Genomic DNA, 19010 nt, shown 5'->3' on the forward strand with positions numbered 1-19010 from the left:
ATGCTGTTCTATGATGTGATGGGATGAGTGCACTTTGGGCTTGTTCACACCAAGCTGCTGAGCCGTGTTTTTCTGCACACCTCTGTACAAGTATGGTGTGAACAGGGCACATAGAAAACAATTTTTGTCTAAATCAGTGGTTCTGAACTCCGGTCTTCAGGACCCACTAACAGGCCAGATTTTAAGTATCACCTTGGGGAGATGCAGACTAGAGTACTTCAATCACTGAGCAGCAAAATATATCACCTGTGAACTATTTCAGTTCTCTTGCAAACCTGGCCTGTTAGTGGGTCCCGAGGCCCGGAGTTGAGAACCACTGGTCTACATCATGTGGTGGTGTGATGAAAAAATGCAGCTCAATGGACACGGTGTGAATAAGCCCCATAAGACAAAGTCAAGTCTCCTTTTTTGTCCCTTTGGCCTGACCTAACCTAACCCAGCTTTCCCCTTCACAGATGCATACTTATCTTACATCCTGGCCTTGTCTGGCATTGAATAAGTAGGCATCTCTGTAGGGGAAGGTGGGTTCAGATGGGTCAGGACAAAGGGGCAAACAGGATAAGTGCACTTCACCTTTAAAAGACTGCTAATTGGCCATTGCTTTGTAGACTACATTTCTATTTCCGTTATCCGTCAGCCAATCACACTCTGACCTCTTCATAGTATAGGACAGTGGTCCTCAACTCCGGTCTTCAGGGCCCACTAACAGGCCAGATTTTAAGTATTACCTTGGGGAGATGCAGACTAGAATACTGCAATCACTGAGCAGCAAATTAGATCGCCTGTGATGTAATTTAGTTATCTTGCAAACCTGGCCTGTAAGTGGGCCCTGAGGACCAGAGTGGAGGACCACTGGTATAGGATCCTCACATTTTCAGAATTTGCAATGGCAAAGCAGCAGCTGGAATTCAACTGAAGAAGAGTGGACAACCCCTTAGGAGGTCAACTCCAGGACAGAAAAGCTTTAGCTTGGACTGAAATTCCAGGGCCCCCCAATAAAGGTTCACCTGCAGGCTCGGGTCCCAGTATAATTCCATACTGGCTTTGCCGCAAGGCACAGGTAACTGTCAATTTACTCTAGCTCTATGCATTGGGAGATCCAAACTCTGCAGCTGAAGTTCTCTGGATAGGGAGCGCCAAATTTCTCCAACTCCAATCTAGAGACTTTTCTTTCTTGGAGGTGAAGGTAGTTCTCAAACAAATTTGTGGCATGTGTGGCCTGTGGTTGGGAAGGACATCCCATAGCGCTGTAACAGTATGGCATGCTGCATGTGCACAAAAGGAAAAAAACCTATCCAGATGGCTTGCTCGTATTCCCATTGGCATCTGATAATGTGACTAACAGTCTTAGTGTAGCATGATACATACAGCCCATCAGCCAAGAACAAGGACTTCAAGAGCATGCAATCTAGGTAAATTCTCCATGCCAAACCACAGGGCACAACGCCTTTTATTTTAAAGGATCAGTCCACTAAAAGATGGTTATCTGAATCACCCAGAAACTTATATCACCTCTCTATAGCTCAAAACTTTGCACTTGTGTTCCTAGCTCCATGCATCTGCATTGGCTATTTACATGCATCCGCTGTCTAGGCAAACCGGCAGTAGCTGCTCCAATATAGACCAGGGTGGCAGCCCAGTTCTTCGCTGTATCAACCCAAACTTGCACTCTCAGGAGGATGTACACCCATGGATCTTGAGAAAAAAGGAGCTTTATTGTGTCACCAAAAATATATTAAAAGCACCACATATCCAAAATGGGGAGGGCTGGCTGGTTCAAGTGTTTCACACAAGGTTCAACTTCTGACAGCATTAGGAATAGGGTGAAACACGTGAACCAGACCGCCCTCCCCCCCCCCCCCCCCGTATGTATATGTGGTGCTTTTAATGTATTTTTGATGACACAATAAAGCTCTTTGTTTCCCAAAATCCATGGATGTGCAGCCTCTTGAGATTGCAAGTTTGGATTGATCCACCTGCCTTGGCTATTAGAACTTCACTCTCCCTGTTGTGTTAGCTCATTTGGTTTATATAACAGGAAGAAGTGAGGTTGCATGCAAGGGTAACAGAAATCAGGTGGGTGGGGGATGTCAGTGATACAAGACAAGTGAGTGATTCAGACAACCGTGTGACACTCTAATGTAAATATCAGTTTTAGGTGGAGTGATCCTTTAAGGCTCAGTCACATGGTTTGTTTTCCCTATGTATGACCAGCATTGTTCGACATGAGGATATTTAGTATTTTTCAAAATTTTCATTACATTCCAGAAAGGATTTGGGCAGAAGATGTGCACAATTCTTCAGATAGATGCCAGTCCGGCAAAGCATTGGTGAGGGACCACCATTTAAAAAATTCCAGGTCTTGTCCTCAGTCTGGACCAGAACACATAGGGAAAACTCATCCAGTGACTGAACCCACCTGAAGTACTGCACTGAAATGCCAACAAAGTACAATTCAAAGCAGACCAATTAACTAGTCCATCTTACTTCCCAAGTCAAGGGGGATGAAAATGTTTCTAGTTTAAATTAAACGGCTTCAAAGGTTCCATTCCAGCAGCATATTACAAACTGGGCTGGGCCCTAGAACCAGTTTCTTTTGCAGTGACTGTATCTACACAAATGGTGTATTAACGGCACAAAAGCAATGATGATGTGCAAATGGCAGTAACACAATAATGGTCCATATACCAAACAGCAATTAGCTAAAGGAGATGGTTATTGGTTACTGCATCATGTACATCGTTAGCTAGTAGTAGTTGGTCGCATTCAACTGGACATGTTCTGCAACGTTGAAGACATTTTCTACATTTTCCAAGCCATTTGTTCAACTTCTGGTTGGCTTGGAGAAGCTACAAAAGGCCTTCCACTTTACAGATCACTTCCAGTTGAATGTGACCCAACAACTACTACCTGGATAAAAGGAAGACTTTCACAGACAGAAGAACATCTTTATTGAGATCTGCTCATAATCAGTGATAAGTCTGAAAATGGACCCAAGACGCCCGTTGCCATCTGCTGATGGGATGTAGACATCATGCCCCATTGGTTCTTTGTGCTGCATGATGTCTGTATCCCAGCAGCAGATGGCAACTGGTATAAAAACAAGGCATCTGGGTCCATTTCAGGGCAACTCTAGAAAAGCCTGATCTGTATATCAGGGGTATGGAGAGTGTGATGATGGGCCTCCACTACAGAGGTATCGCCCAAGGGCTGGTACTGGAAAATGTGAATTTGACGTCAGCCCCATAGATGTTGAAGGATTTCAACAAGTTGTTGAGTTATACAAAGAGAGCAGTTCATCCTCCAAGTGCAACCCCCTGCTCTACACGCTTTTTTAGCAAGGGATGCACCCGTACTTGGTACCAGTGCTCCTAAATCGGACATCTCTGTAGCAGAGGCAAATGTTCTTTACATCACTACACCCTTCTACTACTGACCCAAAGATCAGGACTTTCTAGAGAAGACCTTTAAAAGTAGATAAAGGTGGACTTTCACAGACATAAGTACATCATATTTAATTTCTGCACTAAATCAGTGATTAGTCTGAAAACTGACCCAAGTTATCTGCTTTCCAAACTGTTGCCATCTGCGAATGGGATGTAGACATCATGCCGCATTGGTTCTTTATGCGGCATGATGTCTGTATCACAGCAGCAGATGGCAACTGGTATAAAAACAAGGCATCTGGGTCCATTTTAGGGCAACACTAGAAAAACCTGATCTGTATATCAGGGGTAGGAGAGTCTGATGATGTGCCTCCACTACAGAGGTATCGCCCAAGGGCTGGTACTGGAAAATGTGAATTTGACGTCAGCCCCATAGATGTTGAAGGATTTCAATAAGTTGTTGAGTTATACAAAGAGAGCTGCTCATCCTCCAAGTGCAACCCCCTGCTCTACACACTTTCTTAGCAGGGGATTCACCCGTACTTGGTACCAGTGCTCCTAAATCGAACATCTCTGTAGCAGAGGCAAATGTTCTTTACATCACTACACCCTTCTACTACTGACCCAAAGATCAGGACTTTCTAGAGAAGACCTTTAAAAGTAGATAAAGGTGGACTTTCACAGATATAAGTACATCATATTTGATTTCTGCACTAAATCAGTGATTAGTCTGAAAACTGACCCACGTTATTTGCTTTCCAAACTGTTGCCATCTGCTGATGGGATGTAGACATCATGCCGCATTGGTTCTTTGTGCAGCATGATGTCTGTATCCCAGCAGCAGATGGCAACTGGTATAAAAACAAGGCATCTGGGTCCATTTCAGGGCAACTCTAGAAAAACCTGATCTGTATATCAGGGGTGGGAGAGTGTGAGGATGTGCCTCCACTACAGAGGTATCGCCCAAGGGCTGGTACTGGAAAATGTGAATTCTACATCAGCCCCATAGATGTCGAAGGAATTCAACAAGTTGTTGAGTTATTCAAAGAGAGCAGTTCATCCTCCAAGTGCTGGTTGCTGGCACACATGCAACCCCCTGCTCTACACACCTTCTTAGCAGGGAATGCACCCATACATGTTACCAGTGCTCCTAAATCGGACATCTCCGTAGCAGAGGCAAATGTCCTTTTCATCACCACACCCTTCTACTACTGATCCGCAGATCAGGACTTTCTGGAGAAGCCCTTTAAAGAGAAGAACGGAAGCCCATTTTAAGGCATTTCCTTCTTCAGGTATGAGCTCTTTACAAAGGATGTGTTCACCTTTGCTGCACAGTTCATTCAGTAAGTCAGTCCCTGAACTCCCAGGCTCATTTATGAGCTCTGCATTTGATAAGCCTGCAGTTACAAGCTCTTAAACCTCTGGCATATAATCCTGCACTACTCCTCACCATGGTAGCTGCTACTAAGGATCCTGGCACTGGACACGGTCCAATCTGATCAATCAGATGCTTCTGCTTTTGGTTTGCTCTCAGAGAGCAATTGGCCAGTTAGGCTTTCACATAAGGGTGAGAAATTATTGTGGCCCCCAACTCCTTTTGAATTCTCATTTTGTGTCCCTGGTACCTGAGTAATTCTGCCTTGGTTCCACAAATGCTGGCCTGGCCATGATCCTCATGACTAAGCTCAGAGGGGCAGAGCGAAATGCGTTGGGGGCGTGACCTGGTTGGGAGTCCAGGCTGAGGTTGCCACTTACTTCTGATCTCAGGGATGATATGGATGTGTGGTCATCGGGAGACTTTTTTTTTTTCACTTCAAGCTACAAATGCTTGCACCACATCTGACTATGGATTATGTGAATCTATTCTTGCGCCCCCCCCTTTTTTTTTTCCATTTAGAAAGTCAGTCCCTGAACTCCCAGGCTCATTTATGAGCTCTGCATTTGATAAAGCAGTTTGCAGTTGCAAGCTCTTAAACCTCTGGCATATAATCCTGCACTACTCCTAACCATGGTGGCTGCTACTAGGGATCCTGGCAGTGGACATGGTCCAATCTGATGAGATGCTTCTGCAGTACTGGACATTTGGTTTGAGCTTTGGTTTGCTCTCAGAGAGCAATTGGCCAGTCAGGCTTCCACATAAGGGTGAGAAATTATTGTAGCCCCCAATTCCTTTTGAATTCTCATCTTGTGTCCCTGGTACCTGAGTAATTCTGCCTTGGTTCCACAAATTCTGACCTGGCCAAGATCCTCATGACTAAGCTCAGAGGGGCAGAGTCAAACGCATTGGGGGTGTGGCCTGGTTGGAGTCCAGGCTGAGCTTGCCCCTTACTTCTGATCTCAGGGATGGTATGGATGTGTGGTCATCGGGAGACTTTTTTTTTCACTTCAAGCTACAAATGCTGGCACCACATCTGACTATGGTTTATGTGAATCTAGTCCTGCCCTTTTTTTTTTTTGTTCATCCTGGCATCTTACCAGCTTTAGGCTTCCTACCCGACTTTGCTTGCCACTGCTCCCCTGAAAACACACAGTCTACCCAAAATGTGTTTTATCTCCTGGATCTCAACTTGGCTGTTCCTGCAGGGTTCTGCCACCTTCCCCTGACTTTGGTGGGACCCAAACCTGTGTTTGCTGGTCCCAAATTGCCTGGATTTGACACTCTTGAAAAATGTATACTCACGACAGGCAAAATTTTCAACAGCCTCCTCATTTGGAGCGGGTGACCAAGACTGACTGAAACTGTGCAGAAAAGAGCTCAAGTTTGGCCAATAAAGGCCTGGACATGGTCTACACCATAAAAAGGTAAAAGCTATCAGATGTGCATTCATATTTGACATTTTTCAGGAAACTCATGTAAAAGCAGGAAAAGACATCAGCAATTCCCAATTATAGGGATGGATTTTTCCAAAGAGGATTTCAGAAGACGTATCTTCGGTAACCGTTAGCTGAATTGACCAAGCACAATTGTTTTGTGTACAGCTATCAAAGTTCTTTGACTTTTTCTCCGGTTAGCAGCTGCTATACCTTAAGATTCATGAATTCCATAAATCTGTTAAAGCTATCTGCTTTACTGTTAATGAATTCATCTGTCTTCTGTCTTAGTTTCTGAATCTCTTCATCTTTCTGAAGGACTTCTTCTTCCTGTAAGGGGACAAAATACAGCTGATGTGTCACTTTAATGTGTATGCATGGGCAACATTTATATTATTTAATGCTTTGCATTTTTAAGTTTATTTTGAACTCGTAAAAAAAAACAAACAAAACAAAAAACAACCATATAAAAAATAAAAGTATTGTCCAGTGATATCAAGATTCTGGCAGGAAATAATTCAAATATTATCCTCTGTCCTGAATATGCCTGTACCTTTGACCCCAGAAACCTGTTTTCTGGGTATATTAGATGAAATAACATGGTCTAGATATCACAAGATAATGCTGTTTATGGCAAGGAAAACAATCACAGTTAAGTGGATTCAGGTGAACCCCCCTGCTGTTAAGAACTGGATAAGAGCGGTAAATCAGATTTTACCATTTGAAAAAGTATTGTATATGCATAGAGGATGCTCAACGAAATATTATAAAATTTGGGATAATTGGTGTCAATCAACATTAACCAAAGGTTGAATATAATGAGATAACCAAGAGGATATAGAGGCATGCACATAGTATGATGAGGTAATAAATCTATGATTGCAATGGAGCAAGGGGTTGGGGCACACCAGGACAACAGCAATCAAGTAAGCTAAATGGATATACATTGGCATAAAGAGATTATGAATACTAAGTAAACAGATAATTATTTGGATATTGTATAATTTTTTATTATTTAATATTGTTTTGTCCTTTTGTTGAAAGGACATTCGGAATGTTCGTTTTATGCACATATTGAAATAAAAAGAATTAAAAAAAATAAAAGTAGTAACTGTAAGGGGACAAAAAACAGCTGATCTGTCACTTTAATGTGTATGCATTGGCAAAATTTATATTATTTAATGCTTTGCATTTTTAAGTTTATTTCGAACTCGTAAAAAAAAAACAAAAAAACCAACCATATAAAAAATAAAAGTATTGTCCAGTGATATCAAGATTCTGGCAGGAAATAATTCAAATATTATCCTCTGTCCTGAATATGTCTGTACCTTTGACCCCAGAAACCTGTTTGCTGGGTATATTAGATGAAATAACATGGTCTAGATATCACAAGATAATGCTTAGAGAAACGCTGTTTATGGCAAGGAAAACAATCACAGTTTGGAAGTTTGGAATGTTTGTTTTTATGCACATATTGAAATAAAAAGAATTAAAAAAAAATAAAAATAAAAGTAGTAATCATTTAGCAGTAGACAAAAAAGAAAACTATAATAAAATAATTAGGTTACATATCCGAAAAGGAGTGGGAAGAAGTACAAGCCTATTTAATCCCACCCCTTCTCCATAATTAATAATATATTATTCAGATTCCCATCACTATAACGTTATACAGTAATTAATAATTCAAATATAATATACTAATTACCAGTAATCCAACTACACAATCATACACATATATGCACATAAACACCCAGACCAAACTAAAGCTCATTTAAAAAAATAAATCAATAACAATATTAATAAGCATACAATAAACACACAATAATAGTTCAAACACCTTCATTCTTTTACCTTGTGTCAGACATGGGAGTAAGTCACACATGTGAAAGTCACAAGCAAGTCTCAAGTCTTAACCTTCAAGTCTCAAGCAAGTCCCATGTTACTGTGGAGAATAGCAAGTCAAGTCAAGTCATTTATTTTGGTCAAGTCACAAATCAAGTCAAAATACTGATCTACCCCAATTTTCACCTTTAAATCAGTTAAAAGTCAGTGGTCAGGAAAGGTTTTGTTTTATTTTCAACATTAACAAAACTGCTTAGTGCTTTTTTCTTGGCATATTAAAGAAACACTTTGAATGCCCAAACAGCTCAAAATCCTTCGTCCGATTATCAACACCACAGTCACTAAAAACATGTTAAGTATTTCCATTGTTACAGCGTGTCCTAAAAATTAGAACACACTGAGGTGTTTTAAGTGACTGTGGTGTCAGAAACATAATAGGCACATTCATTTTGCGTTAACACATCTAGAGAAAATGCAAATATTTAATAACTTTAAAAAGTAAAGTCATTTTGAGTCATATGTCTCAAGTCCAACTGAAGTCTCAAGTCATGAATACCAAGTCAAAGTCAAGTCGAGTCTTTTATTAATTTTAGTCAAGCAACTCTCAAGTCCTCAAACTGGGGACTTAAGTCAAGTCAGGTGACTCAAGTCCCCCACCTCTGCCTTGTATATACAAAGTATATGCCTGGGGGGCCAGATGCGGCCCTTTGCTTGCTTTTATCTGGCCCTTGGGGCACCATTTCATCCACCGATATCAACGATCGGGCATAATTCTCCCCATTGACACCAATGATGGGGCACCATTCCTCCCACTGACACCAACTATGGAGCACTATTCCTTCCACTGACACCAACTATGGAGCACTATTCCTTCCACTGACACCAACTACTACGGAGCACTATTCCTTCCACTGACACCAACTACTACGGAGCACTACTCCTTCCACTGACACCAACTATGGAGCACTATTCCTTCCACTGACACTAACTATGGAGCACTATTCCTTCCACAGACACCAACTATGGAGCACTATTCCTTCCACTGACACCAACTATGGAGCACTACTCCTTCCACTGACACCAACTATGGAGCACTATTCCTTCCATTGACACAAACTATGGAGCACTACTGCTTCAACTGACACCAACTATTGAGCACTATTCCTTCCACTGACACCAACTATGGAGCACTATTCCTTCCACTGACACCCACTATGGAGCACTATTCCTTCCACTGACACCAACTATGGAGCACTATTCCTTCCACTGACACCAACTATTGAGCACTATTCCTTCCATTGACACCAACTATGGAGCACTACTGCTTCAACTGACACCAACTATTGAGCACTATTCCTTCCATTGACACCAACTATGGAGCACTATTCCTTCCACTGACACCAACTATGGAGCACTACTCCTTCCACTGACACCAACTATGGAGCACTACTCCTTCCACTGACACCAACTATGGAGCACTACTCCTTCCATTGACACCAACTATGGAGCACTATTCCTTCCACTGACACCAACTATGGAGCACTACTCCTTCCACTGACACCAACTATGGAGCACTATTCCTTCCACTGACACCAACTATGGAGCACTACTCCTTCCACTGACACCAACTATGGAGCACTACTCCTTCAACTGACACCAACTGTGGAGTGCTATTCCTTCAACTGACACCAACTATTGAGCACTACTCCTTCCACTGACACCAACTATGGAGCACTATTCCTTCCACTAACATCAACAACGGGACACAATTTCTCCCTATAACACCTACAATGGGGAGCAATGACACCAATGAAGGGACACAATTCCTCCCAATGACACCAATGAAGGGACACAATTCCTCCCAATGACACCAATAAGGCACAATTCTTTCCAATGTCAAAAACAGGGCAAAATTTCTTTCAGTTCCACCAACAATGGGTCCAATGAAGGGGCAGAATTCCTCCCAATGACACCAATGAAGGGGCACAATTCCTCCCAATGACACGAACAACGGGGAACAATTTCTCCCAATGGCATCAACAATGGGGCCCAATGACACCAATGACGGGTTACAGTTCCTCCCACTGACACCAAAGATGGGGCATTGCTTTTTCCCACTGACATCAGGACCTTTTCTACTCCAAATGGCCACAGTCCGGCCACCACCCTAAAGTCTGAAGGGCAGTAAACTAGCCCTTTATTTAGAATGTTTGAAGATGCCTGGTTTACTCCAATGCTGCACTGCTCTTGAAAATGTGAGTTCCCTGGCAGCCACTCTTCTTCCCAAATGGTAAAACTTTTCTAGGGAGCCTCTATGAATGATCTTACAGTGAACCTGTAGCCAGGCTATGAACATTCAACAATACATTTTCTTAACAAGTTTTAAAACATGCCCTCACTAACCTCTGTAGCTGCAGGCATTATGGAGCATTTAATCCTCGCAGTTCACAACAGAAGCACTGAAGGGATTTATGTCCTTTTTTCCGCAGCTCAGTTTCCATCCCAGTATTGATCCAACAACTCTGCACCCCCTTCCCAACTGTGACTTAGTAGCTCAGCTCATTGCAATACCAACCACTTCAGCATTGACTCAGCAGCTCAGCTCCCCCTGGTACCTATTCCCCAGCAGTGACCCTGCCCTCTCAGCTGTGACTCAGCAGCTCAGCTTGATACCCCCTAACCCCTTCCCCAGCTCAGCTCCCAATCCCAGCAGCTCAGCTCCCCATGATTTCCCTCCCAGCAGCTCAGCTCCCCCTTCTTCCTTCTCCGAGCAGTGACATGGCTTCCCCTTCCAGCAATGACCCTGTAGCCTTCCAATTTCTAATGTAAACACAGAATACATGCTCTGGGAGAGCTGAACAGCTGAGAAAGCCAACTTTAATACCTTCAGTGTTTCTGCTGTGAAATTTGAGGATGAACTGCTCCACAGTAGCTGCAGCTACAGGGGTCAGTGAGAGCACATTTTAAAACTAATTTACTCCTTGTTGACAATCTGTAAATATTCAACAACAAATTTGTGGCCAGGTTAAAGAATCTAGAGAGCAGCAGACAGTATATGAACGTGTTATACTATACCTCATCGCTGATGTCATCTGGGTAGTCATAGTGTGTGTCAGTTTTAATGCCATCTTCCACAAGCTTTTTAAGACTGTCGGCAAAAAGATAAATCTTTTCATCTTCATAGCCATATACATGTCCATCTTCTCCCACAAGAACTATCCATTGTGGGAATGGAGCCATGCCTTCTGAGCTCTCCAGAACGCCAAAGACTTCCATTTTGGTTGGTTCTGGAAGGTAAAGCTCTTCCCAGCTCTCAAGCGTATACTGTTCACCCGAGTATATTGTGCCGTCCAGTCCACAGATGCGAATGTACATGTCCTTCACGGCTTCGCTGTCTGATGGACGTATTATGTCATCTCGGTGTTTCTTCACAAAGTCATCTACCAGGACAAGGTTGCCAGCTGCACGTGGAGAAAATAAATAATTTAATAATACGATTAGCATACAAATGTGTGTTTTACATTAATGGTGAAGGCAAAGAGGTAGGACTACAGGGCAGGAAGAAAGTTGAAGTCAAAATTCGGTCGCTACCCTCCCACATTTGGATAAGGTTGTTTATGCAAGGTGATCCCAGTGCATTTTGCAAGGGACCCTATACCCGCTGGCCTCCTATACTCTACCTGGGACAATGTTCCACATTTTTCTATCTACAACATGCAAAAAAAACTTTGAAATAGAAAGCTGAAATGGTAAGTAGCCCAAATTCAGCCCCAAACTGTCCAAGACCACCTTAAAAATTCAGTTCTAAACAAACCCCTTTGCATGTCTACTACCTTCGTACTTCTCCTATGGATCACAGGAATGCAGTTTGTTCTGCAGTCCTGTGATCCATTTTCAGCTGACATCAGAAAGCCGGTCCAGGCTCTGAAAAGATCCTGACCATATGGTCGGGATCTGCCCAAAAGCCTGGATAGACACCTGGCTCAAGCTCCCAGCGAGCCGCTGAGAACCTGAGCCAGCCCCTCCTGCCCCCTCCACAGCCCAGCACTCCAGCAAGCGCTGGAGGGGAGAGCAGAGAGTGGCCGACTGACAGTCATGAGTCTCTGCTCCGAGCGGAGGGGAGAACTGACCAATAAGCTGTGTTTGATCGCTCAGTTCTCACTACAGAGCCGGCGGGGACAGGTGCAGAATCGGATTCATGCTGCATCCACCTAGGTGAGTATATATGGTTTTTTTTTTTAAATGCTGAACTGCTCTTTTAACACCACCCAAATGTGTCTTTTGGTGGGATGAGTCAGGGTTTGATCTCCAGCCCTTTTTTTAATGCTATCCCTTCCTACCAAAGCCATGACAGACTATGCCACTACTGTCACCAGCCTTGGTAAACATACGTTAAAGGGCGCCCCAGCCCATAATTGCTAAATCATTTGCCCACTAGTGGATTAAAATTCCTTCAAATGCAGAGAACTCTCTGGGAGGTCCTGATCAGCAGTAAAGACCTGGCAGGGACAGATCTCTGCCACAACCCATCCAAAATACATCTTAGTGGAGCTGCTTTTTAAGGCAAATAGTCACTGAATGGTGGACATAATGCAGTTGAGGAAACTAGCAGAACATGCAGATGGTATACTTGGTTCTTTAAAGGATGAAGACTGTAGCGTATTTTTTGAACCTGAAAACGAAAGGCCAAGACTAGTCATGTCTACGCTTGCATTCTTATTGTACATTACCATGGCATTACTATGAGGCTAGGTTGAGCAAAGTGCTTGGTGTCCAGCTGTTAACTCAAGAAAGCTGCAGATATGAATTGATTGACACCCGTCACTTGCTTTAGCGTTGTTCTCTTCGTTTTTTTAGCTTCCTCTGTTGTTCAGCTCCTCAGAACACAACAGACACCCTAACTCAATCTGCCCTCCTGGAATTGCCATGGGAGCAGGTATGCACAAAGAAGCAGGGCCTAAACACGAGGCTTAATTTCAAGATCCCAAAATACGATATAATCCCCACAAGTGCAGAACAGGGCAGTGCCTTGCTTCCCCAGGAGTCAAATCACAGCCACTGGTGTCATACAAGATAAAAGACTGTAGGGGGCATGAAATGGTAGCAGAACCTTCAAGACTCAGGACAACAGGCTTGAAATACGAAAGAGAGCAAAACCTTCAGGACTTCTGGCTGGTAGATCAGTCCATTCGAGCTCTTCTCACCATCAAATCGGCAAAGGTTTTTCTTGGATCCTTTCTCTTTTTCCCCAAACGTAGAAGCCTTGATCTTGAAGCCAGGCTACTTCAAAAGGTTCCATCTGGAGGCAGTGTTCCAAAGTCACACAACACATCCTAGAACTGCTAAAAGTTACATATTGAATAACTGATAATCTAAATTCTCATTGGTTAAGTTCAGCATGGAAAGTCCATCGGCATGTAAGTAGCTTTACTTCATATGGTAATACTGAATTGTGCTTTAATGGTCAAGATGACTCCTCTTGGGTGTATTGATCAGTAAATGGTCATTCAGTCTTTACATTTAAGGAGAAACTTTTGGATGGGTACTGAGGAGCACCTAGTATAAAAGTTCATATCAATTAAAGACCTTTTAGAAACATTTACTGGTTAAGAGCAACAAATGGCCAACGTGTTTCAGAGGAAGAGCCTCCCTTCTTCAGGGTTTGAGCAGTAGAGGTTATCAGAATCATGATGGAATGCGTTAGAGGACCTACATTAAGGTTATTGTCTCCTAACAGCACTGGGAAAGGACAGCTGGAGAGGCAGGTGAATAGGAGCTTCTTTGAAGGAAGACGCACTTCACTGTATATCCATCAGAGCCAATTCTCACTTCTACTGGTTCAGCGCTATCACACACACATCAGACATGTTTAAGGGGATCACGGAGTGACTTTGAAGGTGGTCCCAATAAGAGGGTCTTAACAGTGACCACATCAGGTGCTGTATCCACTCTTGCATCACATCTAGATATTGGTACCTTCAAAGAGAAGCGATGTGAAGGTCGCTGACTTCATGCTCTGGGTTGTTCAGTCAATGACCTTAACATGTCCATTGGGATCCTTAAGAAGCTTGAGAATCATAGCTTGCAAAGTGTCCCAAATCAACCGTACCAAAGGCACTCCTTAACATGTCCATTGAGATCCTTAAGAGGCACTCAGCAATCAAGTTGGTTTAGGAGCAGGTAACATCGGAGATTATATTATACATCTTGCCATTCATGCAGGAAAAGGTGAAATGATATTTCATGGAGGCTTGCTAAACCTTTTGTTGATTCTATAGGCGACTGCAATTAAGCGACCCTGCACACTTTATATTTACCGTCTTAAACTTGCCGCATGCATTGCAATCTGATTGACTACGCCAAGGTTGATTGGTATAAAAATGTGAAGACCTCATAGTTTAAAAGGTAACTATACTTTTAAATGGCTAAATCCAAACTAACCCTTTCCACCCCCCACCTGTTCAAACCTTAATACAGTATTTACCCTTATTCAGCGGGTGAGTTGGTCCAAGAGCCATTGCCTAAACCAGTTGGTGCTACAGTGCTCTTCTCCATTTACTGTGCATGCACAGTCCATTCACCATAGGCCCCAAGGAAAAAGCTGCCTCCCAGTAGGCTTGTAGGGAGTAGGCTTTTCCATTAGGACCTGTAGAGAAAAGCGGCCCTGCATGCTGAGGTCTAATTCATGGCTCCTGAACGAACTCATCAAATGGTCTGAAAAAAAGGGGGGGGGGTACAGCTTAAAGACGCTCTATGGTCATAGTAAACTCCTTACTTCAAATAGTTTCCACACATGGCCACCTGAAGCAGAGCATGATCCCCTCCCTTCGGAGACTGGGCCAACATGATAACCACCCCAAACACACCTCCAAGATGACCACTGCCTTGCTAAAGGAGAGGGTAAAGGTGATGGACTGGCCAAGCATGTCTCCAGACCTAAACCCTACAGAGCATCTGTAGGACATCCTCAAACGGAAGGTGGAGGAGCGTAAGGTCTCTAACATCCACCAGCTCTGTGATGTCATCATGGAGGAGGGGAAGAGGACTCCAGTGGCAACCTGTGAAGCTTTGGTGAACTCCATGCCCAAGAGGGATAAGGCAGTGCTGGAAAATAATGGTGGCCACACAAAATATTGACACTTTGGGTCCAACTTGGACATTGTCACTTAGGGGTGTACTCACTTTTGTTGCCAGCGGTTTAGACATTAATGGCTGTGTGTTGAATTATTTTGAGGGGACAGCAAATTTACACTGTTATACAAGCTGTACACTCACTACTTTACATTGTAGCAAAGTGTAATTTATTCAGTGTTGTCACATGAAAAGATAGAATAAAATATTTACAAAAAAAAAAATGTGAGGGGTGTACTCACTTTTGTGAGATACTGTATATAATTATATATATAAAACCTAGTTAAAAAAAAGTGCGGAAACTTTTTGAAGAACCCTCATAACAATACAAACCACAGTTATTTTTGCCGAGCTTACATGAAAAAAAAAAGTAATTTAATGTTGTGAGTGTCGCCTGTCTGCTGACCATCTCTTTCCACAGCCTGGACCGGGCAACCTGGCTCAGTGAGCCGCTGAGAACCTGAGCCAGCCTCTCCGGCTCCCCCTGCACAGTCTAAAACTCCAGTGAGCCGCTGAGAGCCTGAGCCAGCCTCTCCCCCTGCCCAGCCTAACACTCCAGTGAGCCGCTGAGAGCCTGAGCCAGCCTCTCCCGCTCCCCCTGCACAGCCTAACACTCCAGTGAGCCGCTGAGAGCCTGAGCCAGCCTCTCCCCCTGCACAGCCTAACACTCCAGTGAGCCGCTGAGAGCCTGAGCCAGCCTCTCCTGCTCCCCCTGCATAGCCTAACACTCCAGTGAGCCGCTGAGAGCCTGAGCCGGCCTCTCCCGCTCCCCCTGCATAGCCTAACACTCCAGTGAGCCGCTGAGAGCCTGAGCCAGCCTCTCCCCCCTGCACAGCCTAACACTCCAGTGAGCCGCTGAGAGCCTGAGCCAGTCTCTCCCCCTGCATAGCCTAACACTCCAGTGAGCCGCTGAGAGCCTGAGCCAGCCTCTCCCGCTCCCCCTGCATAGCCTAACACTCCAGTGAGGCGCTGAGAGCCTGAGCCAGCCTCTCCCGCTCCCCCTGCATAGCCTAACACTCCAGTGAGCCACTGAGAGCCTGAGCCAGCCTCTCCTCCTGCACAGCCTAACATTCCAGTGAGCTGCTGAGAGCCTGAGTCAGCCTCTCCCCTTGCACAGCCTAACACTCCAGTGAGCCGCTAAGAGCCTGAGCCAGCCTCTCCCGCTCCCCCTGCACAGCCTAACACTCCAGTGAGCCGCTGAGAGCCTGCGCCTGCCTCTCCCCCTCCACAGCCTAACACTCCAGTGAGCCGCTGAGAGCCTGAGCCAGTCTCTCCCCCTGCACAGCCTAACACTCCAGTGAGCCACTGAGAGCCTGAGCCAGCCTCTCCCCTTGCACAGCCTAACACTCCAGTGAGCTGCTGAGAGCCTGAGCCAGCCTCTACCGCTCCCCCTGCATAGCCTAAAACTCCAGTGGGCCGCTAAGAGCCTGAGCCGGCCTATCCCCCTGCACAGCCTAACACTCCAGTGAGCCGCTGAGAGCCTGAGCCGGCCTCTCCCCCTCCACAGCCTAACACTCCAGTGAGCCGCTGAGAGCCTGAGCCGGCCTCTCCCCCTCCACAGCCTAACACTCCAGTGAGCCGGGAGGGGGTAGGGGCAGAGGAGAGAGCTGGTCACTGACAGTCACCAGCTCTCTGCTGATGGAGCACTGAGAACCTAGTGATCAGCAATATTTGATCGCTCCGTTCTCGGTCTTAGAGCCGGTGGGGGGACAGATGCAGCATTGGACTGACGGTGCATCCACCTAGGTAAGTAGGATTAAAAAAAAACAACTCATACTTCTCTTTGAAGACGTGTGATCACAGCAAAGCTGCCATGACAGAAGTGACAGAAGTATGTGAGCCGTCACCCCGAGTTCTTACCCCCCCCCCCCCCATACATTGCAACTAATTCAAGAAGTCTTACGCTTGTTGCTGGATTCCCACTTTGCTACAATTTTTTTGAAGGCAGCAATAGTGAGACAACCTGGCATCACAATGGCTGCGGGGGAGGGTGCAGAGGCAAGAACATTACACATCACCTGAACAGTGCAAAAAGGTGCAAAGATCGATACCACTGCCCCTCCCCCCATCATCTTTATCCACTAAACACAAGCCGCCTTGACTTACGATTATTTTCCAGATTGAGGCTGAGGACGAGGGCTTCACTGTTTCGGTTGTGATTGGTGGGAGGATTTATCAGGGGAGATTCTTGTAGCTTCATTGCAGTTTCTATGTGCTTGCTAAATCCGTTTTTCCTATAGTAGAAAGTAAGACATTAATACTTTTATTTCTTTCCTCCCCATTAAACCCCAGAATAGAGATCCCCCCCCCAGAATAGAGATGCCCCCCCCAGAATAGAGATGCCCTCCCCCCAGAATAGAGATGCCCCCCCCCCCCCCCCCAGAATAGGGATAGCCCAATCATTAACCTTCTCGCCCCCACCCTATAGCTGAAAGACAGCTACAGTGGGGGCCTAAATTGGAAGATGTCCATGTACGTCCTCCCTTGCTCGTGCTGCTTGCGCGCCCCCTGCAGGGTGGAGGCGGCACGCTCTGTGATCAGCGAGTCCATGGGATCCCACCCCCCTTACCACGTGATCAACTGTCAGCCAATGAGAGCTGATCACGTAATGTAAACAGAAGCTGGTAATCGGCTTTTTTCCCCCCCTCACACTGACAGCCGATTACCGGCTTATGTAAATAGACATCGGCCCCACACATGGAGAGCCACTGCCGCCTCATCAGTGCCACCTACCAGTGCCCATAAGTACTGCTAAGCTGTGCCCATCAGTGCTACCTATCAGTGCTGCCTGTCAGTGCCCATCAGTGCCTCATCATCTGTGCCATCTATCAGTGCTGCCTATCAGTGTCCACTACCAGTGCCACCTATTAGCGTCCATCAGTGCCATCTATCAGTGCCCATCAGTGCTGCCTCATCAGTGTCCACCAATGCCACCTACCAGTGCCCATAAGTACTGCCCCCCCCCCCGTGCCACCTATCAGTGCCTCATCTGTGCAACCTATCAGTGTTTCCTACCAGTGCCTATAAGTGACACCTATCAGTGTCCACCAGTGCCACCTATCAGTGCCTCGCCACCTGTGCTATCAGTGTCTCCTACCAGTGCCTATCAGTGACACCAATCAGGGCCCACCAGTGCCACCTACCAGTGTCCATAAGTACTGATAAGCAGTGCCCACCTGTGCCACCTATCTGTGCCCATAAGTACTGCTAAGCAGCGTCGTCGTCCCCCCAGTGCCACCTATCAGTGCCTCATCTGTGCCACCTATCAGTGTCTCCTACCAGTGCCTGTAATTGACACCTATCAGTTTCCACCAGTGCCACCTATCAGTGCCTCTTCACCTGTGCTATCTATCAGTGTCTCCTACCAGTGCCTATCAGTGACACCAATCAGGGCCCACCAGTGCCACCTACCAGTGTCCATAAGTACTGATAAGCAGTGCCACCTATCAGTGCCCACCATTGCCACCTACCAGTGCCCATAATTACTGCTAAGCAGCGTCCCCCCCTTGCCACCTATCAGTGCCTCATCTGTGCCACCTATCAGTGTCTCCTACCAGTGCCTATCAGTGCCACCTATCAGTGTCCATAAGGAATGCTAAGCAGTGCCCACCAGTGCCACCTATCAGTGCCCATCAATGCCTCTTAATTGGTGCCACCTATCAGTACTGCCTATCAGTGTCTCCTACCAGTGCCTATCAGTGCCCATCAATGAAGGAGAAAAATTACCAGTTTGCAAAATTTTATAACAAACTATGAAAACTTTTTCTTACATTCTTACAAAAGAATTTACTACTAAATATATTTATGTAAGTACAGATACAATACAATACGATACAATAC

The 19010-nt window shown here is 45.2% G+C and overlaps 1 protein-coding gene across 2 annotated transcripts; it reads right to left on the reverse strand.

The window, feature by feature from the left end:
- Window positions 1–4723: 4723 nt before the first annotated feature.
- LOC309566753 (uncharacterized protein) lies at window positions 4724–17383 on the reverse strand. 2 transcript variants are annotated; one of them, XR_014225896.1, is made up of 4 exons: window positions 17277–17383; window positions 11115–11500; window positions 5467–6527; window positions 4724–4913 (listed from the first exon to the last, which is right to left on the reverse strand). XR_014225896.1 is itself a non-coding variant. In XM_082272035.1 (3 exons), the coding sequence occupies exons 1-3, from the start codon at window positions 17368–17370 to the stop codon at window positions 6405–6407; spliced, it is 603 nt and encodes a 200-aa protein (XP_082128161.1). In that variant the 5' UTR covers window positions 17371–17383; the 3' UTR covers window positions 4724–6404. The 2 variants fall into 2 exon arrangements, 1 of the variants encoding a protein (XP_082128161.1); XM_082272035.1 differs by having other exon boundaries at window positions 4724–6527.
- Window positions 17384–19010: the final 1627 nt, after the last annotated feature.

This window comes from Pelophylax lessonae, assembly GCF_965119305.1.
Source record: "Pelophylax lessonae genome assembly, chromosome: 11".
Classification (NCBI taxonomy): domain Eukaryota; kingdom Metazoa; phylum Chordata; class Amphibia; order Anura; family Ranidae; genus Pelophylax; species Pelophylax lessonae.

What these genes read in the sequence shown, in the direction of transcription:
- LOC309566753 (XM_082272035.1), bottom strand. Translation starts at nt 17,370, where the DNA reads ATGAAGCTACAAGAATCTCCCCTGATAAATCCTCCCACCAATCACAAC. An exon ending in CCTCAATCTGGAAAATAATC is followed by an intron (nt 11,501 to 17,276) that starts GTAAGTCAAGGC and finishes CTCCACGTGCAG; the next exon opens with CTGGCAACCTTGTCCTGGTA. An exon ending in CAGATGACATCAGCGATGAG is followed by an intron (nt 6,528 to 11,114) that starts GTATAGTATAAC and finishes GTCCCCTTACAG; the next exon opens with GAAGAAGAAGTCCTTCAGAA.